This window comes from Oncorhynchus clarkii, chromosome 20, assembly GCF_045791955.1.
Source record: "Oncorhynchus clarkii lewisi isolate Uvic-CL-2024 chromosome 20, UVic_Ocla_1.0, whole genome shotgun sequence".
In the NCBI taxonomy this organism is placed as follows: domain Eukaryota; kingdom Metazoa; phylum Chordata; class Actinopteri; order Salmoniformes; family Salmonidae; genus Oncorhynchus; species Oncorhynchus clarkii.
The window spans coordinates 23,593,516-23,612,444 of NC_092166.1; the positions used below are offsets into that span (position 1 = coordinate 23,593,516).

General features: G+C 39.7%; 1 protein-coding gene and 1 non-coding gene across 6 annotated transcripts; both read right to left on the reverse strand.

Annotated features, from left to right (window-relative positions):
* Positions 1-992: 992 nt before the first annotated feature.
* On the reverse strand, positions 993-18,369 carry LOC139376099 (junctophilin-1-like). 5 transcript variants are annotated; one of them, XM_071118281.1, is made up of 6 exons: positions 17,702-18,369; positions 13,129-13,891; positions 9,487-9,605; positions 4,756-5,450; positions 4,473-4,569; positions 993-2,046 (listed from the first exon to the last, which is right to left on the reverse strand). In XM_071118281.1, exons 1-5 carry the CDS (start codon positions 18,078-18,080, stop codon positions 4,489-4,491), a joined length of 2,037 nt encoding a protein of 678 aa, XP_070974382.1. In that variant the 5' UTR covers positions 18,081-18,369; the 3' UTR covers positions 993-2,046; positions 4,473-4,488. The 5 variants fall into 5 exon arrangements, 3 of the variants coding, with proteins under 3 accessions (XP_070974382.1, XP_070974383.1, XP_070974381.1); XM_071118282.1 differs by having other exon boundaries at positions 993-4,291; positions 17,702-18,355; XR_011627878.1 differs by having other exon boundaries at positions 2,008-2,046; positions 4,662-5,450; positions 17,702-18,327.
* Positions 7,084-7,136, reverse strand: LOC139377756 (U7 small nuclear RNA). Its single transcript, XR_011628229.1, has one exon. It is a non-coding gene; the product is annotated as a U7 small nuclear RNA (small nuclear RNA).
* Positions 18,370-18,929: the final 560 nt, after the last annotated feature.

Here is an 18,929-nt window from a genome sequence, read left to right on the forward strand (position 1 = left end):
AAGTGTTCCTTGTGGTTAGTGTATGCACAAATGCACAAATGTATTTTTAATAATACTCCTGTTGTGATATCAGTATGGTCTACCAGTCCATGCTTATGCTTGGAGTAATGGCGTAATAACTGTTGAGAAATTTGGAGACATAATTGAAAAAAAATGGAAAAATATAATACTATTCTTAAGTGGGAAACGTTGTAGTGCCTCAAAAGCTTATGGACTCTCGGTAGGCACTCTCCCCTAGAAGAACAGTATGAGTTGCCATGGTTGCAATATATTCATTATTTGGGGCCATTTCCTCTGAACCACTGTCCCGTACAGAGGTTGTCTGGAAACACAAATAGAATGGAAAAAAATCAGTTTGTCAGTCCTTCCATTCACTCACATACACTGCGATGTGAGCAGAGTACATACAGAACGAAATCCACAACCTCTTCTAGGGCTTTCAAATGTGACACTCTACCAGCAGCAGCTGTTGTACACTATTTTAGTCTCAGGATAACTGCAGAAATCCCTCAGACAAGGGCCAATTTTCACACTCAGGGAGGTTAGACTGCTCTTAATTTAAATAGTATGCCTCCTGCTATGGCAAATCAATTTAAGCAAAGAGGAGTTCCCCCTTTCCTCTGACCACCATTGTTAATAAGAAGTTTAATCATTTGAAATATTACATCAGTATGCTTGAGTGAAAACAAGAGACAATTCAAAGTGTTATGTCAGGGTGTTGGAGTGAGAACTATAAAACATGCAACGTCAACAACTGACTGGAATATCATTGTCGTTTGAGTATTAACACCTTTAGATCTGTGGTCAAATCTGATGTGTCTCTTTTCAGATAACCTCCTTACTTTCACTGATCCGACTTCTGATAAAGGACAGAAAAAACTGGGCCCCCACTCACACAAGATCACACACAAAATTGGACAGAGACAACTGTCCCAAAATCCATTAAAGTCATTGTGGTCAGAAGATCATAAATATCCAAACAAATTGCCCAATATAGCTTAATGTTGTTTATTTTGTATTCAGTTATATTCTTTGTAAGCCTGGCAGCAGTTCACAAATATTGAATTGATATTAAAATCACTAATTAAAAATATCTATCAAATTGTAAGTTACATTTTCCAAAAATGTACAGGCTAGTTTTCCAAAATATAGTTTAGAACATTTTAGAAAAATACAATCATACATAAATAGACTGTTCCTATGCCTTTAAACAGCAATAAAAGCTCAGAATTTTGGCCAAAAAAATGGATGTAGCATCAGGTACAATTAGTAGAAAATAGCCTTATACATAGCTGTGTGCAAATACAGTTTAGACAAGAAAAATAAATTATTGATCATTCATTGTGGTTCTTTCAACTTTGAACTTTGCCTGTGCTCTTTAAAGGGCAACTCCACCCACTTTTCAAGCTCATTTTCATTATCTCCAGCACAATACCAGTGTCTACAGATGTGGAAACGGCACATTTCTATATTTAGTAGAAACAATATGAAGTAAAAAGTTCCACCTGAAGACATCAAAAGTTAAGACAGTTTAAAAACAGTGATTTTCAAACACTATGAGATTTGTGTTGACGTTGGGAGCAAGAAAATACCCTCCCTCTGGCTACAAACTCGTTACAAGTTTTGAAAATCACAGTTTTTCTTACTTTTAGTCATACCCTGTGATGTCACAGAGAAGCATTTTTTTCTTTAGGTATTTCCTCTTTTTAACCACGGATCATAGAAATGCCCCTTTTTGTAATATATGTAGACACTGCCCACTGGGCACACAGTGGTTGAATCAACGTTGTTTCCATGAAATTACATTGAACCAACGTGGAAAAGACGTTGACTTGACATCTGTGCCCAGTGGGTGGTATGGTGCAAGAGATCCTGAATATGAGGTGGAAAAGTGGCGGAATTTCCCTTTAACTCTGTGCTCTAAATGTTCTTTATTACTTTACACTCAGAAAAGTAGTAATAAACATATCTGGAGCCATTTCCCCTTCTGATGCTTTCTTCTTCCAATCTCACATTCTCTCTGTGGCAGTCTGTCTGACCAAACCTCTGTAAAACATCTCAATGTTACTGCCCTGAATTCCAACTGATGCATCCTTCCCATCCTCCTCATACCATACTCTCAGCATTGTTGCAAATGGAAATGTTACCATAACCAGTGAAAATGCATCTCCTACACCTATCAAACAGTTTACCAAAATGTACAGTTTTATAAATATAATACATTTCATTCTATTTTAACTGAGCAAACAGAACATATTTATTAGTCAAAAAATAAAACTGAATATGCATGCTTAGCTAACTAGTCACAACAAAAATAAAATATTATATTGATGACATTGAATACAGTAATTAGACTTTCACATATTTAAGACAATGACTCTCTCTCTACTGTCTTATCCAAAGTAAACTGGAACGTCATGCGAATGTTATGACATTTAGCCAACCATTTACTCTACCTGAATGTATTCAACACACATAACAAGGTGTTATTGCGGAGTAGGTTTCGAGCATTGGGCTGCTTTCACAACCATGCAAGTTAGTAAGTATGAGGTCCAGTGTTGGTAGGCTAGCTGTGGTGTTGGTTTGGCCAAATTAAAGACGCCAAACTATTAAGGAAACAATTTGACATGCATCAACCAACCAACCTGTGCACACAGTTTTTTTTATTTTAAATCTAACAATTCCTCAACATTATTCTACATGATGCAACTGCATATTTTCTAATTAAAATCAAACCAAACAAATCACTTTATTCTTATGTATTCTCTTCATGTGCCAATCTACTGTGTATGTTATATTCATGTGGCAATAAATCAATGTTGGATGCCATATTTCCTACAAAATAGGAAAAAAATAAGAAATTGGAAAGTCATATGCTTCCATTTGAAAATGAACCATTATGCCTTTATTTCACAAAACACTTTAGACTAAAAAATGTTTGCACATTGATCCTTGATTGCACAAGAAAATCTGGCAAAATCTATCTGCAAGTGCAAACCACACCCAAAACTACAGTCCTTTGCCTTAAAATCAATCAAATTACAAGCAACCAATTTGGTGCAATATACTGTAGGGTCAGTATACATAAAGTACACTGTGTGAATGACTAGCCATGTTAACAAACTTTATCGCTGGCTGGCTAGATGGATAGATGGATAGATGGATAGAAATAAAAATGTGTTTTATTGAATCAGTCGGAAAATGATTCAATATCCCAAATTTAGCTCTAAATTACTAACATCTTCAAATAAAGTCTACTTTTTTTTATCACAGTGTTGGTTAACTATGTCATCTTATAAGTTTGTGTTATATGTAGCCAGCCTCCAGCCAATAGCTGGTTAGTCAAAAACATCTGTGCCTGTATACTGCTAAGATACTTCAATTGCATATAAATTACTCTCAAATTTGACTATTTTGAAAAATATGTCCTCACAATAACTGGAATTAAATGTTGCAATTTATTTCAAATGAACTGATTTGTTTAACATAGGCTTTATGGAAATTCCTTTGAATTTGAAGGATCTTCAAAAAGTTTGAGAAATGCATGGACTAGACTTAAATTTGTAATAATTTGTAATACCTAAGGATAAACAGACAAAGGGAAAACAATTATGAAAACCTAACAGTTACTAACTAATACATAAAACAGATGCACTTGAAACAGCCCCATGCACAAGCATGTCCTAACATGAGAAGTTAGACAAGGCTTTAGCAGTGGGGAATGGAATAAGACTGGTGAGTGCCACTTCGAAACATGTATGATTTCTTATCGACCAAGTGAATAGTATAGTGAACACTGAGACACACCGAGACGCACTCCCAAGGCAGCAAAGTCTGCCGAAACACATTCCTCTGGCAGCCTTGTGAACTGCATCTCCCCACTAAAACGTCAGATGGTAAAATAGTAAGGCAGCTGTTAGCTTCTGTCAACTAAAAGTGCATCTCTGAACATATCCCCCCTGCCCACCCCCCTCCACATCCCCCCAGTCAGGGCATATGAAGTGGCAACGCACTTGACTGGTAAACAGCTTGGATCAGCAGATTGTTTTTTTGTTGCTTTCCCAATGACTGCTTGCTTCAGCTTTCACAGAACCAAAGCGAGTCACAAATCATCGCCAGCGAAACTGGGCAGCGTCTGGGCCGAATGGTCCTGGTCTCATCTTTCTCCAATGTTTCACACTATTTACAGTCCTCCTTTGCCTGTGTCTGTGCTTGACCGGTGCCATTTTTAAAGGCCGTTGACGCAAATGCAGAGAGTTAGGGACCTATGCCACTAGTTTTGATGAGTTCACTGAAGGGTCAAAACAGTTAGAGGGTTAATAGTTATGTTGAATCACATTCAGGCTTATCTGTATCTTAATGTCATGTAAAACTTGCAATTTACACTTTAAAATGTAATGGGAAAAAACGACTGTATCACAATGCTCTACAATTCATAACATCTGAATAAATGTTATTAAGCTGACTCTTACCTCAGTTCAGATTCCGTCAGGTTAAAAAATGGATAAAAATTATTGCTAGACCAATATTCAACAGCATTACAAGGGCAACCAGTATTGAGTTAGGACCCTGTGAAGTAGGAAAGACAAAGCTTCAGGAGAACATTTCAATAACAGCATTTGAAAGTTAGCTAGACATTATCACAGAAAATATGAGACTACCTTTGATGTTTCATACGTTGTTCTGAAATGACACCTTTCTTTCTCTTTGCTTCAGTTTTCCCATTTTCATCATCATACAGTATGAGTTACTTACTGACTCTTCCTCTACGAAATCCGTGGTGATCTCCAAGCTGGCTTGTTTCCTAGTTTCTGCTAGGCTTTTTGGCTTATACGAATCTTGTTTCTTAAGTGTTAGCTCAGGTTTGCTTTCTTTGGCTGCTGACTTTGGCGCTCCAGGTTTTGGGGTGGGTGTCCTGTATTGCGCCATAGGTTTTGCGGGCTGTGGCATCTGGGCAAAGGTGTACGGGGTAACATGCTCCTCCTCTACTCCCTCAGGTTCATCTGGGGGGATCTTCACGTCTGCCTTCATGTAGTAGCCGTGGTACTCAGTGTCAGTGTGCAGCTGTCCATTGCCAGGGCTGACGGGGACCGACTCCGCCATCTTGAAAGTTTTCGGTTGGGGAGGCACTTCTTGTCTTACTTCCTGTTTCAACGATGTCTTAGGGACTGCCTTTGTGATGACCGGGGCCTGGCTCTCTGCTGAAGGGGTTTTATTATCTTTCCCTGGCTTGGGGGTGAGCTTGCTGAAGAGGCTCTTCTTGGGCTCTAGGGCTGGCGCTGGTGGGGGTGTTGGTGGGGGAGAGGGCTGGGGAGTCGCAGTGGGAGAGTGGTCTGGGGTTGTGCCTTTACGGTAGAAATGAGGGCTACTTGAGGAGGACTTCTCTTTCTTCTCCTCTTGGACAATAGGTTCAATAGGTTCATTGAACCTCTGCTTTATATAATCAGGGCCTAGAAAATGGAAGGAAATGGAAGGACATTATTATCATACAGTCTTTAGCTATACTAAGTCCATGTAAACAGTGATCTAATATATCACAATGTTTGAATTAATGCCATGTGTTTATATCACAATCAACACAAATGTGTTTTTTCCCCCCTCAACAAGCACTTAGTGCTGAATCCCAATTTCAGATACGGATATAAACATACACCTAAATATTATTTAGTGTTGCTTTTGGTAAATCATAAATTCACATTTATTCACTGTGAGTTATATCATGGTTACGATGCCTTTTCTGCATCCATGATTTAACATATTTGTTCCTTAATAAGGATCTGACTCTTTTTTTCAATTTCCGCCTAGAATGACATACCCAAATCTAACTGCCTGTAGCTTAGGACCTGAAGCAAGGATATGCATATTCTTGATACCATTTGAAAGGAAACACTTTGGAGTTTGTGGAAATGTGAAATTAATGTAGGAGAATATAACACATTAGATCTGGTAAAAGATAAGACAAAGAAAAAAAACATGTTTTTGTGGGGGGGGGTTTTGTACCATCATCTTTGAAATGCAAGGGAAAGGCCAGCCCAGGTGCAATTTAGATTTTGGCCACTAGATGACAGCAGTGTATGTGCAAAGTTTAATACAGATCCAATGAACCATTGCATATCTGTTCAAAATGTTGTATCAAGACTGTCCAAATGTGCCTAATTGGTTTATTAATACATTGTCAAGTTCATGATTGTGCACTCTCCTCAAACAATAGCATTGTATTCTTTCACTGTAATAGCTACTGTAAATTGGACAGTGCAGTTAGATTAACACCAATTTAATCTTTCTGCCCATATCAGATATGTCTATGTCCTGGGAATGTTTTTTGTTACTTACAACCTCATGCTAATCACATTAGCCTATGTTAGCTCAACCGTCCCACGGGGGGGACACCGATCCTGCAGAGGTTAATGAAGTTTCAAAGCTGTCCCAGTTGGTTTATTATTAAAGGTTGGAAGGATTCTCGACATTCTCCTGACCACTGGTGAGGCCAACACTGTCACACAGCTGACACAAGTGGAGTTCGCAAGCCAACAAAGTTGATACCTTTCTGACGCAAGCAGTGTTATCAAATGGAATCGTTGTTCATAATATTTATTAAACTATTAATAGCATCAAAGTGCTATGATCCCTTACTAAATCTCTACATCCTCAGCAGTTGTTCATGAAAAGCCAATCAAATCACAAAGATAAATCATTGTTAATAAGACATTTATCTGGCATTAACAAACAGTAATAAGAAATTATTAAAATAAAAGAGAACAGCGCACATTAAAAAATACTATAGTAGGAATGCTATAGTACTCACTGTAGTGTTTTTTTGCTGGCTTTACTGTAGTAGTCACTGTAGTGTTTACAGAATACTATAGTATAAATACTGTAGTAAAAAAAAGTAGCAGTATATAATATAGTAATTTCTGTAGTGTTTTTGCGGACTGTAATATACTGTCGTTTTTACTCTTCTGTTTTTGTGGACTGTAGTATTTAGTGTAGTGTTCTTGCGGACTGTAGTATACTTTACTATTTACTGTAGTGTTTTGGGGGACATTACTGTATTTACTAAAGTGTTTTTGTTTGATCATCTTGGGGGGCTTTCTCCTTGAGGAAACCTACTGGAGAAATACTAAAGGAGCACATTTTGTAGGTAGGTAGGACTGGAGTCTGAACGGAGAGTTTTCTATAACCATAGGGAACACAACATGTGGTGTATACGTGGCATGTACGTTTCTCACTTATGGGTGGCACAAATTGGGATATGGGGAGGGGAAAGGGCAGGGTATATGCAAAGGAAATACTGTACTATTTACTACAGTAAAAAAAACAGTGTAGTGATTTTGCTGATATTTCTTTAGTATTTACTACAGTTTTTCTGAGGGGGATAATACTGTAGTATTTACTATTGTATTCTACAGTATACTACAAAATTCTATACTAAATATTACACATGATCGAGGGATACTACAGTGTGTAGTATAGTATTCAACAGTATAGTACAGTTTACTACAGAATTATATAGTAAGTATTGTAGTATGCTATAGTAAGCTGTGAGCTTGCAAGCTGGCTGGCTATGGAACATGATTATTAATAGTCGGTGATATACACTATCCTGGTGTCAGGTCAAGTGTATAAGGTTTAAAGAGCCTATATGGTCCAGACCTGAGCAAGACCATGTGGTAAAAAGAGGAATGCCCAGCGATGACATAAGATCACAAACCTACATGCATACAGGAGTTAAACATGCATGAGACCGTAACACGAACACTACAGTCTCTGATCACACTGAAGAACCACCCTCTTACAAAACTAAGCAGGCTGACAAAAGCTGAATTTTTTGGGTTTTTTTTTGTACAAGAATATGCTGTGCCGTACAATGTAGACATTCGGCCAGATCCAAAATTATTGGCACCCTTGATGAATATGAACATTTAGAAATTATATTATTTTATTTTACAATTGCTCAGAGAAATAGATTTTGTTTAACAAGTAATTTTAAAAAATCTTTAAAAGATAGGGGTCAAAATTATTGGCATCCCTGTTTTCAATACCCTCCCCTTGTGAGGATAGCTACACTGAGACCTTTTCTTAAATGTTTTATGAGATTGGAGAACACATTGGAAGGGATCTTAAATCAAATCAAATCAAATGTATTTATATAGCCCTTCGTACATCAGCTGATATCTCAAAGTGCTGTACAGAAACCCAGCCTAAAACCCCAAACAGCAAGCAATGCAGGTGTAGAAGACCATTCTTCCATACAGAATCTTTCCAGATCCTTGATATCCTGTGTCTGTGCTTATGAACTGCCCTCTTCAATTCAAACCACAGGGTTTCAATGGGGTTCAAGTCCCAAGACTGAGATGCAAAATGTTGATTTTGTGGTCAGTTAACAATTTTGATTTGTGCTTGGGGTTATTGTCTTGCTAGAAGTACCACTTGTGGCCAAGTTTCAGCCTCCTGGCAGAGGCAACCAGGTTTTTGGTTAAAATTTCCTGGTTCTTGGTAGAGTTCATGACCCCGTTGACCTTAACATGGGCCCCGAGACCAGAGGCAGCAAAATAGCCCAATAACATCAAAGATCTACCACCATATTTTACCGTAGGTATAAGGTACTTTACTGCATATGCTTCTGTTTTTCAACACCAAACACACCACTGGTATGTGTGGCCAAAGAGCTCTATTTTCATGTCATCTGAGCATTGCACCAGTTCCAAGTGCCATGCAGTTTACCTCCAGGCGGTGCTATGGTCAGATGACATAAAAATAGAGCTCTTTGGCCACACACACCAGTGGTGGATTTGGGGATATCAAGGCTCTGGAAAGATTCTGTATGGAGGAATGGCCTAAGATCCCTCCCAATGTGTTCTCCAATCTGATAAAACATTTTAGAGAAAGGCTCAGTGTTGTTATCCTCGCAGGGGGAGGGTGCTGGGAGTATTGAAAACAGAGGTGCCAATCATTGTTAACCCTATCTTTTGTAGATTTAAATAAATGACCTTCGAAACAAAATCTCTTTCTCTGAGTAATTGTATGAGTATAAAATAATATAATTTCCCTTTTTCTTATACAGTACTTTATAGTTCTGAATTATTTTCTTATTTATTTATTTTATACAGTATTTTTTAGTCTTTTTTGCTTAAGGGGGACAATAATTATGGACCTGACTGTACATCGATGCTGCAGAAACATGTTCACTGTAATATAAAATATTGTACTCATAAATATGTGACACTTGTTATCCCAAAAAACACTGACCTTGTATTTTTCTGAGGATGAAAAAGACCCCAAGGTAAATTATGCTAATTATATTCCTCCCTAAACAGATTTTCATTTACATTTGGTACATTTGCATATACATCTGCCCCAGACGGAAAATAAAGAAAAACACACAACCCAGACACAAAAGGCATTGGACAAAGGCGATTATAACAAGGGGCTGTGAGATAAATAGATGCTGGGGTCTGGTTGGGTAGGTTGGGTACGTTGGTTTACCTGGCTGATGGAAGTTGGGAGACAGTTCCCTGGCCACTGCCCTGGCGATGTCTGAGTCCTGACTGGCTGACTGACCGGCCTGGTCAGCAGCATCACCTTTAGTCCTGGCGTGAGCCGTTCTGGATGAAGGCAAAGCAGAATTATAGCCGGTTAGACTTGGAAGGGTACATACCTGGGATCAAATACAATTGGTTTACTTTTAAATACTTTTAGCATTTGTTTGAGCATGTTGATTGAGAGTCCAAGAGCGACAGAGTTTACACTTTTGGGACTGTTCCATTGGTTTTATTTCTCCAGACAAGCCCAATCAGACACAGCTAAATTATACAAAATATATCTAATACTACTTGAAGCCAGGTCTGGGAGGGTGAAGCACTACATGGCTCTGGGCCTTCCAGATAGACACTGTCTTTAGTGTCTTATAGGGTTGAGACTGGAGAGCTCAGTGGTGCTACAGTGTTGCCAATAAATATTGTTGGAGCCAAAGGTTTTTCCAACATTAAATAATATTAGAAGTAGAGAATTAAATAATATAATGGCATGGTTATCGTGCAGTTTCATGCTCTTAGCAGTAAAATGCATGTTGCAAACATTAAATGGCTTGACATGCATATCCACTGTGTGATATTCAATAGAAGGCATTGTGTCATTCATCACAACCATAATTTTTGTCATTTCTGATGAAACTTTTTTTCAAGTTAGATATTTGTGTTGCATTTACTTCCTTTCACTCAAGTAAAATTGTTTTCAAAACAAACTATTTACATGCATTAACATACAGAATACCATGATATACTTCTTTTTACTTATAATGATGTACAGTATTTCAATGGTACAAGATTAATTCAATAGTGTTTCTTTATAAACAGTTCAATAAGAGGTAGTTGGTTTTACAACTGTCTGTATGAGTGTCATTCAGGGCCTCTGAATACAGAGGAGTACAGGAGGATTTACATGGTGTCTCTTGAAATGAATGTATCCTTTCAAAAACTTTAAGAAAGCCTTAACTTTTCAAATGAAGGTGGATAAAAGGGAGTGTTTGAAACCGATTAAGCTGACAAGGGCAAAACACGTGGTCCTTGTCTGCAATTGAATAAAACTTATGCTTTTTCAACCTTAATTTGAAGTGGGGACGTTCTCTTTTTTTCAACGACTGACTATGCAGTTGCATTTTAACAACTTTAGGGGGCACATGACTACAGAAGCTTACATTGTGCATTGAGGAAAGTCTTCATTATGTGCAATTGGCTTTGCCTCATGTAGACATCTGACAGTTTCGCAGTCAGTGAATCACTGTGAAACATGTGAACTCCATATGCATATAGTGCAGATGTGCTGTTGAATGAATCATGCCATTAATCTGTTATAGAGGAGTACAGGAGGATTTCACAAATATTTGATTTGAGTCATCGTGCACTAACCCGCCCATGGGCTCACATAGCTACAGTACTGTACAATGAGGAGTACAACAAGTTATACTTATATCATCATACAATTTCATGTAGGCTTCCCGAAAGCTTTCAAACCTGGGGCCATAGGCTACACCAAATCACATGGCTCGGGGAGAAAAGAGAGCGAGCGAGGGCACATTTTAAAAAGGCGACTTGAACCAAGTTTAAGAAGCTTAAATGGGAGCTTGTTAGCAAGTCTAGGAGAGCTCGGAGGGAAGATGAGCAATAAACCACCTACCCAACACCTATTCCCAGCCAGATAGACTGACTGAGTAATCCACCAGATGATAGTGGATGGTGGGACAGAGAAGTATCAGCTCAGCTGCTGCTGCTAGGCTGTATTCCTGTCAGGTGTTGATAAGCCAAGTCCTGCCTTGCCTTATTTAGTCAGAGCTCAGTGCTGACTGACACACTAGAGGCTGATGGCTTTACATGTGAGGAGAGCAGAGCTAGCACACACCGTCCGGTCTGGTCTAGGAACTGCTTGCTCTCCTTCGTCTCTCCCTCTTTCTCTCTCTCTCCCCCTCCCTCTCTCATTCGCTCCCCTGGGCTTCCACCCAGATGACGGGAAAAGTGACGCAAGCCGGACCTGGTCCGCACGTTCCAAAGCTCTTACCACACTTATCAACTCAGCCACATAACAGTCTTCAAAGGCAGAGGCCTTCATTTTAGACATTCTGCCGCTGCAGGGACATATTTCTATTTCATGACAGGAGGAGTTGCTGTGATGGTGAGCCTAGATATGAGAGCCCTCATTAAAATGTACACAGATGCCAGAAAATCAGGATAAAGAACATGCTAATGATGGTTTCTCATTCAAGAAGATTACAAGGAAAGGGGGATGGGTGGGCATGATATGGCAATGAAGTGACTATTTTGATACTGTAAACAGGTAGTGGTAGTATATCTCTGTGCATTGCATTCCAAGGACAATAGCCCAGTTTAATGAATATTATTGTTTAATGAAGTGTTGAAAGAAGTGATAGGCTACTAACAATATGGTTGCAATTTTTTCTCTCTTGAGTCTTTATTTCTGATTCAACTTTAACTTTATTTGGAATAATTCCAAGTCCAACCCATGTCATAAAAACTTCATAGACCATGGCTTTGTACTTCATATTAGCTATCTCACATGTTCTAACATGAACCAGAGATATTACTTGGCTGGCTCAAGTTGATGTGGGTGTCTAAGAGAACTACCACTTCAAAAGTTCAACAGCTTTCTCCTTGCTATTCCATGCCCTGGTAAATTACTCATTGTCACCCCTTGCTTTTGAAAAGGCAGTAGGCACAGAATGTAGGCCTAAGACGAGGAGAACAATATTTTATATGTAGTTTTCCAGCCAAGAGCTCGACTTCGTTCAACAAGCAGCTGTGTATGGTTTCGGTGTTCCACCTGATCGCAATCAAATGTATTTCAGACGAGCCAGATTTCCATGCTTATAATACACACTCAGTATTCTGGTCTGAGAGATCTTTTTTAAGACTGAGCTATCTCTGAGATTTATGTCTTGAATATGTTTAAACGAGAGCATGTGGCTCAATCAACTATGAACACTGATTAATAACCTAATTCTTTATAGAACTCTTGCAATTGTCCCTCACCTGCCAATATTCACAATTGCATGTGTCACAGGGTCACACCCTCACAATGATGTGAACAATATGGTTGTACCATGATTTGTCTTGATTTGATCCTCACTATTTGGATCACTACAGTGTGTATCAAATTGTTCCACTGTCTGAATTTACAACGTACTGAAGTTCATCATCTGAACTTTAAGTCTGTAACATGTGTTACGTGTGTCACATGTATGTGCAAAACATGTTCTACTGTGTGTGTGTGTGAGAGAGAAAGTGAAAGATGGAGAGAGCGTTGGAGAAAGTTGGAGAATGTTGGAGAGAGGTAGGATAAGGTGACACCAATAAAAACCTGACCCTAGTTGAGAATCCCAACCTGTCAGCCATTCAACCTAACCCAATCAGCAGACCTGAACTGGAAGCCCACGTAGCAGTAGGATCCATCACCACCACCACCACAACATGCCCTGCGTCCGAAATGGCACCCTATTCCGAAAATAGTGCACTACTTTTGAACAGGGCCCTTAAAGCAAAGGGTCAAAAGCAGTCCACTGCATAGGAAATAGGGTGTCATTTCAGACGCAAGCATGCACATTGAGAAAATGATTACCTTGAAGTGGCTATTTCTACTTTTGTTTTGGCAATAGCTGCTGCCCGTATGGCTCCTTCCACAGCCCGATCCACTTTCTGTTTAGTTTTGGTGTTTTTGAGAGGAATGAGCTGTTTCTTGATGCCTCGCGCCAACACATTGTTTTTATATTTCCCCTCTTCTTTGGTGCCATCTGGGAACATTGTGCATCCGTAGCCGTGGCGTTTATTGTTCATCCACTCTCCCTCATACTTCATCCCGTTGGTGCGCTCGCTGACACCAAAGCCGTTCCGCTTGTCGTTCTTCCACTCCCCCATGTAGGACTCAGTGGTGGTGGCATCTACATTGTCCTCCAGGGGCATGTACTCATCAACTCCATCTCCGAAGCTGATGGTGGAATTGGCATCACTGGAGCTGATTCGGCTGATGGAGCTGGCGGCATCGCTGCGGGCGGAGCTGCGTTTGCTTGATATGGACGACCTGGAGTCAGACTTTCTGAGGTTTCTTAGGCTGCCGAACAGGGACCCTCTTCGGAACAGGCCTTTTTTCTTCTCACCTTCGCCTTCGCTGTGGAAGTTGAGAACAAAGCCTCCTCTGGTGCCGGCAAGGCTGTCTGACAGGTCGAGGTTGGCATGGAGGACGGTGCCGTTGCTCTGTTCGCTGCGGAGCGAGGCCAGCGAGGTTCGAAGAGGTGAGCGAATAACCGTAGCCATCCCGTAAGGTACACTTTGCCGCACACCATATCCGTGTCGCATTCCTCCTGTCCACTGCCCCTGGTACGTACCTGTTAGGACAAGAAATTGCTCAAATTAATACAAAGGTTAAGAAAATCCTGAACACACATTTTTGTCATGATGACAAAATAACCATTTGGGGTACAAAATTAGAATATTACAGTTGATTAGAATCTCTTTACACTAGCCCAATGTCAATTCAAGCCATTGAAGTGGAAACATCTTTAAAAGTACATAATATCCTTATTATATTGGAAACTTTTCATTGAATGGGTTGAAATCATATACAATATCTAATCTCACCCAGGTACTGTGATTCTGCAGTCAGTCAGACAGACCTGCATGTATTTCTAACCACATTCAAGATACCACGTCCATGACGAGATTCATATTTCAGTATTTGTTTATATCGTGATTTACTATCACTTCATCATTTGCTATTCATATACTCTTGGCGTTATGCCAAACCAGGCAGTCTTTATGACAGTAGACATAGTCGAAAAGCATAGGCTACCACTGGTACATAATTAAAGTTAGTGGCCTTCTCTTGTCATTGTAAAGACATGTGCTCCAATGTTTGTTTAGGTTTTGGAAAGTTGGCAAGGATCAGGGCCGGCCCTAGCCTTTTGGGGGCCCTAAGCGAGGTTGGTTTGGGAATTACGATTTTGCCATTTTAAAGCTAATTTCATGCAATTTTATACATTTGACATGACTTCAACGTTCAACGTCTAGTTTTTATTTACATTTGTTGAGTTGTCAACTAATGTGAATTCAATGTGTAATCAACAACAAATGTCTCCATGTCATTGGATTTACGTTAAAAGTTAAGTGAAAAAAATATGATATGCCCTTATGTTGATGACTTTTTGCAAATACAATCAGTTTCCCATGTTGTTTCAACGTCATCACATAGATTTTGGGGGGTTGAAATGATGTGGAAGTAACATTGGTTCAAACAGTTTTTGCCCAGTGGGTTATGGCATGTTAATATGATATCTGAGTGAGAATGACTAACAAAATCAAGGGGGACATATTTCATTTTTGTGGATGTGGGCCCCCTAGCGGCCGGAGGCCCAAAGCGACTGCTTATGTCGCTTATGCCTGAAGCCGGCCCTGGCAAGGATGAAGGCATTACTATGGAGTATCCTTATCTATGATTAGATAGGGCCTAGTGAGGTTACAACAAGTGCAGTGGTCCAAATATGTTAGCCTACTTTTTAAAGATGAGCTCCCACCCAGTAACAACCTGTCCTGAAACAGGCTGTGGCATGAAGGAGGGCCTGGGAACTTTAGGCTATGGCCACTCATTCTACGGCCCAATCCCAAATTAGCCACTAGACCCTATGCCCTATGCACTTGTGGAGATCTGATACACTTTGATTGGTATAACAATATAGTGAACCTTCCACCTAGCCTATCAGAGGGAAAGTTAGAGCTATTATGATATTGCTTACACCTTTCAAATCCTCTCAGATCTCCACAAGTGCATAGGGCATTGAGGTTAATTTGGCTTTCCTTATGCTCCTGCACACAAGATCCATTGGAAAGCCTGCAGTTTGGCAAAAGTCACTAATTTCATACAACGAAAAGGTGGAAGTTAATTCTAAAAGAAAACAATCCTGCCACACTCTTAACAGTAATGTTGAACCCCACAGTAACACTGACTGACCTTACATCATCACAACTTCAGTTGACACTCCAACTGTGTTTTTGTCATTCAGATATTTGTTTGAAGGGGGAAGTGCAAAATGCCAAGAAACCACACATCACAGCCTTCCCAACATTTCAGCAGCTACAGGGGGTCTACAATTCTAAATACATACTGCATTCTGGTGTGCACTCAAAGCGATATGCCACTGTCCATCATTATTGCTTCCAAAGATAAGAATGTGCTATTTTAAAGAGGTAAGTCACTTGAGACATTGGTAAGTTTGTCAGTCAAGCCAAACACAACTCCATTTGTCTTACTATGTGAAATAAATCAGCCTAAATACAAATAAGTTACTGAACAAAATCAATCTTAACACATTAGGAGGATAGATTAGGGCACTTTTGAAAGGCTTCATGTCAGTGACTAGTATTTATATTTTGTTGAGTGACACTGTCCCACTGATTCCTAAACTGACTGATCCTATTATGACTACTTTTTACCTGCCTACCTACCTACCTGCCTGCCTGCCTGCCTTAACTTCTTGCTCCTGCCAAACGCTACGCCACGCCCACAAACGTTAGTTTTCTCCGCAATGAAGTACAGCATGTAGCAAAGGATAAAGCAGCTAAATAATTCAGTTTGAGTTGTCAGGCAAAACTTTCACTGCTTCAGATTGTCAGGTTCACAAACGGTGTTTTTTTGCTTTATAAATTGAACCCGTGAGTGATATGAGAGTACTAGACGACTCCAAGCACAAAAGAAAGCACTCGAAGCCATGCTTGCTCAGGGGGAACTGGCTAATACCGTTTGCTCAGGTTTTGTTGGGTCTGGCCCTCAGACAATGCTCACTTTATCTTCTGCAAATCTAATGATTATGTTGTTATTTGTGTATTATGCTACTGTATCTATTGACTATCACACTGCATGAAGTAAGATATTGTGGTGTGTTTAATTATCAACTAATGTCTATTGACTTTCCTACAATCCATTATTGCTTTCACCTGTAATCAATAAATAAAACTATCAATCGATGCTATGAATCAGCAAAAAGTAGATTTCTCTCTCTGGAATAGATATAACCTACAAGTTACATGCAACTGTGTGTGTATGACTATGCTTGTGTGCCCTGGCACAGCCTAGTCTCAAAGACTAGACTTAACATAGTAAATGTAAATTCAGAACACAGTCAAATTACTATGATAATGTACATTTGGTATGGTTACTTAGTTGGGTGATTGGTTGTTTGGGGTGGATGGGTGGCTGTATAATGTGAACAAGTTCAAATCTCATCACGGACAATTTTTGCTAATTAGCAACTTTAACTACTTACTACTTTTGAGTTACTTTGCAACTACTTAGCATATAGCTAATCCTTCCCCTAACCTTAACCCGTTTAGCTAATCGTACCCTAACCCTATAACCTAAGTCCTAAACTTAACCTTAACACTAACCCCTAGCCTAACTAGAGTTAGCCAGCTAGCTAACGTTAGCCACCGAGCTTGAATTAGTGACATATACATTTAGCAAATTTATAACATATAATGAATTTTGCAAATTCGTAACATATTGTATGTTTTGCAAATCAAAACATTTCATACAAATTGTCATTCGTAACATATCATACGAAATGGGGTGTCTCGGATTTTAAGTAGAGAATCATATGAAATGCTCCGAGACCAGGTTGCCTGACATTACAACTTCATGACCACCTGCGCCTACAACACAATCTTTGAAAACAACAACTCTAAAACGACTTTATATAGAAACTACTGTACGCTAAATTCCATACTGCAACAAATGAACAAAGATCAATAGTTGTCTATAGATCTGTGATCAATAGTTGTCTATAGATCTGTCCTGGGTAAAAAGCACTTTGATTTTCAAGTGTGTCTGAGTGATATTTTTATTTTTAGCCATGACCTCTGTGGGAGTATGCCTTCAACGTTAGGTTATGGAAAAGCTCAGCGCTGACTGAACAGTACAGTCCTATATCAATAGAGTTCAGTGGTGTGGCACTGGCTATAGTTCAGGACAGGCTTCTCTACTCTAATCTTTTGCAATTAATGGAAATAGTTAACTCTTATACTACAACTGTACTATAAATATACAACGAAACACTTGTGGAAACATGTGCCCCCTGCTACACTGTAACAAGTGAGACTGCCTTACATGTAGCCTACTAACCACAAACTGTTACTGACACGCTTACCTCCATCACCATACGTTTCAACTCCATATCCATCTTGCAGACCGTTACTCCATGTCCCATCGTATCTAGCAGGCGTGTGGAGACTTTGCCGGACCCCGTATCGACCTTTAAATCCATGAGTCCATTCACCACGATAAATCCATTTTCCCTTCGATTCCACACCGAATCCGTGTCGTTTCCCCTGTGCCCAGTAACCCTGATACACGTTTCCACTGGGCCAGGTGTACACCCCCACTACCTCAAAACCATTGTTCCAGGACCCGGAGTATTCTCCTTGGCCCTTGGGCCCGGTACAGACGCCATGCCCATGGGCTTTTCCATCCTCCCAGCCACCGCAATATGTGCCACCATCGTCAAAATCGAACCGTCCGCCCGTCATTCAGATTATGAGGGGAGAAGAACGAGTCGTGGTAGCCCCCGGATATTGTGCTGTCCCTCGCTAATCCAGAGCGTATTTTAAACGAAAAGTAGCAGCACTGAAGCGAGAGTCCGGTAGATAGTGTGGTGTTGTGGTTGCAAGCAGAGATTAATTATTGTCACTGTGTGGATTTGTGGTGGTCGGCTAAAGCGGTACGTGGGAAGAAGAGAGAGAGCGCCACTACCGCTGCCAGAATCGCTCCTGGTTTATTTTATGATGATCTCTCCTCCCTCTCTCACAGCAGAGAGATAGAGAGAGAGAGAGATAGAGTGGTTGGGGGGAGGGGGGAGGGGGTAATGACATGAAAATGCCATGACATGATGTAATTCAAAAATATAATGATATCTGTTCTTATATTGGTTTCAAAGTTAAATCGATTATAATTATAACCCTGCTTGATATGTCCGTATTGCATGTAGTATTGGTATCTGTAGGTAGGCTAATCAAAAATAACATAAGGTTTTCTGTGTGTAAACTCTATCAGAATGTTAAACCCATAAAAATAGAATCACTCATTCTAGTTCTGTGGTTACTGGTTAGACTCATAATCATTCAGTTTGGGGTGTGGAATCCGTGTTCATTGACTATTAATAGAAGACAATAAAATGATATTAATCTCAACAGTCAGATAATGATGTTGAACTGGCCAGTTGGGTTGGTGGCAAACATAAATTAAAAGCTAGGACTTTTATCAGTACAGAGATGAAACTCATGTACTGTTGTTATTTGTGTATTATGATTTCAAGAGAACAGGGACATCTACTGAGCACTGTTAATATCCTGCAGCATTATACATGGGTGTTGGACTAA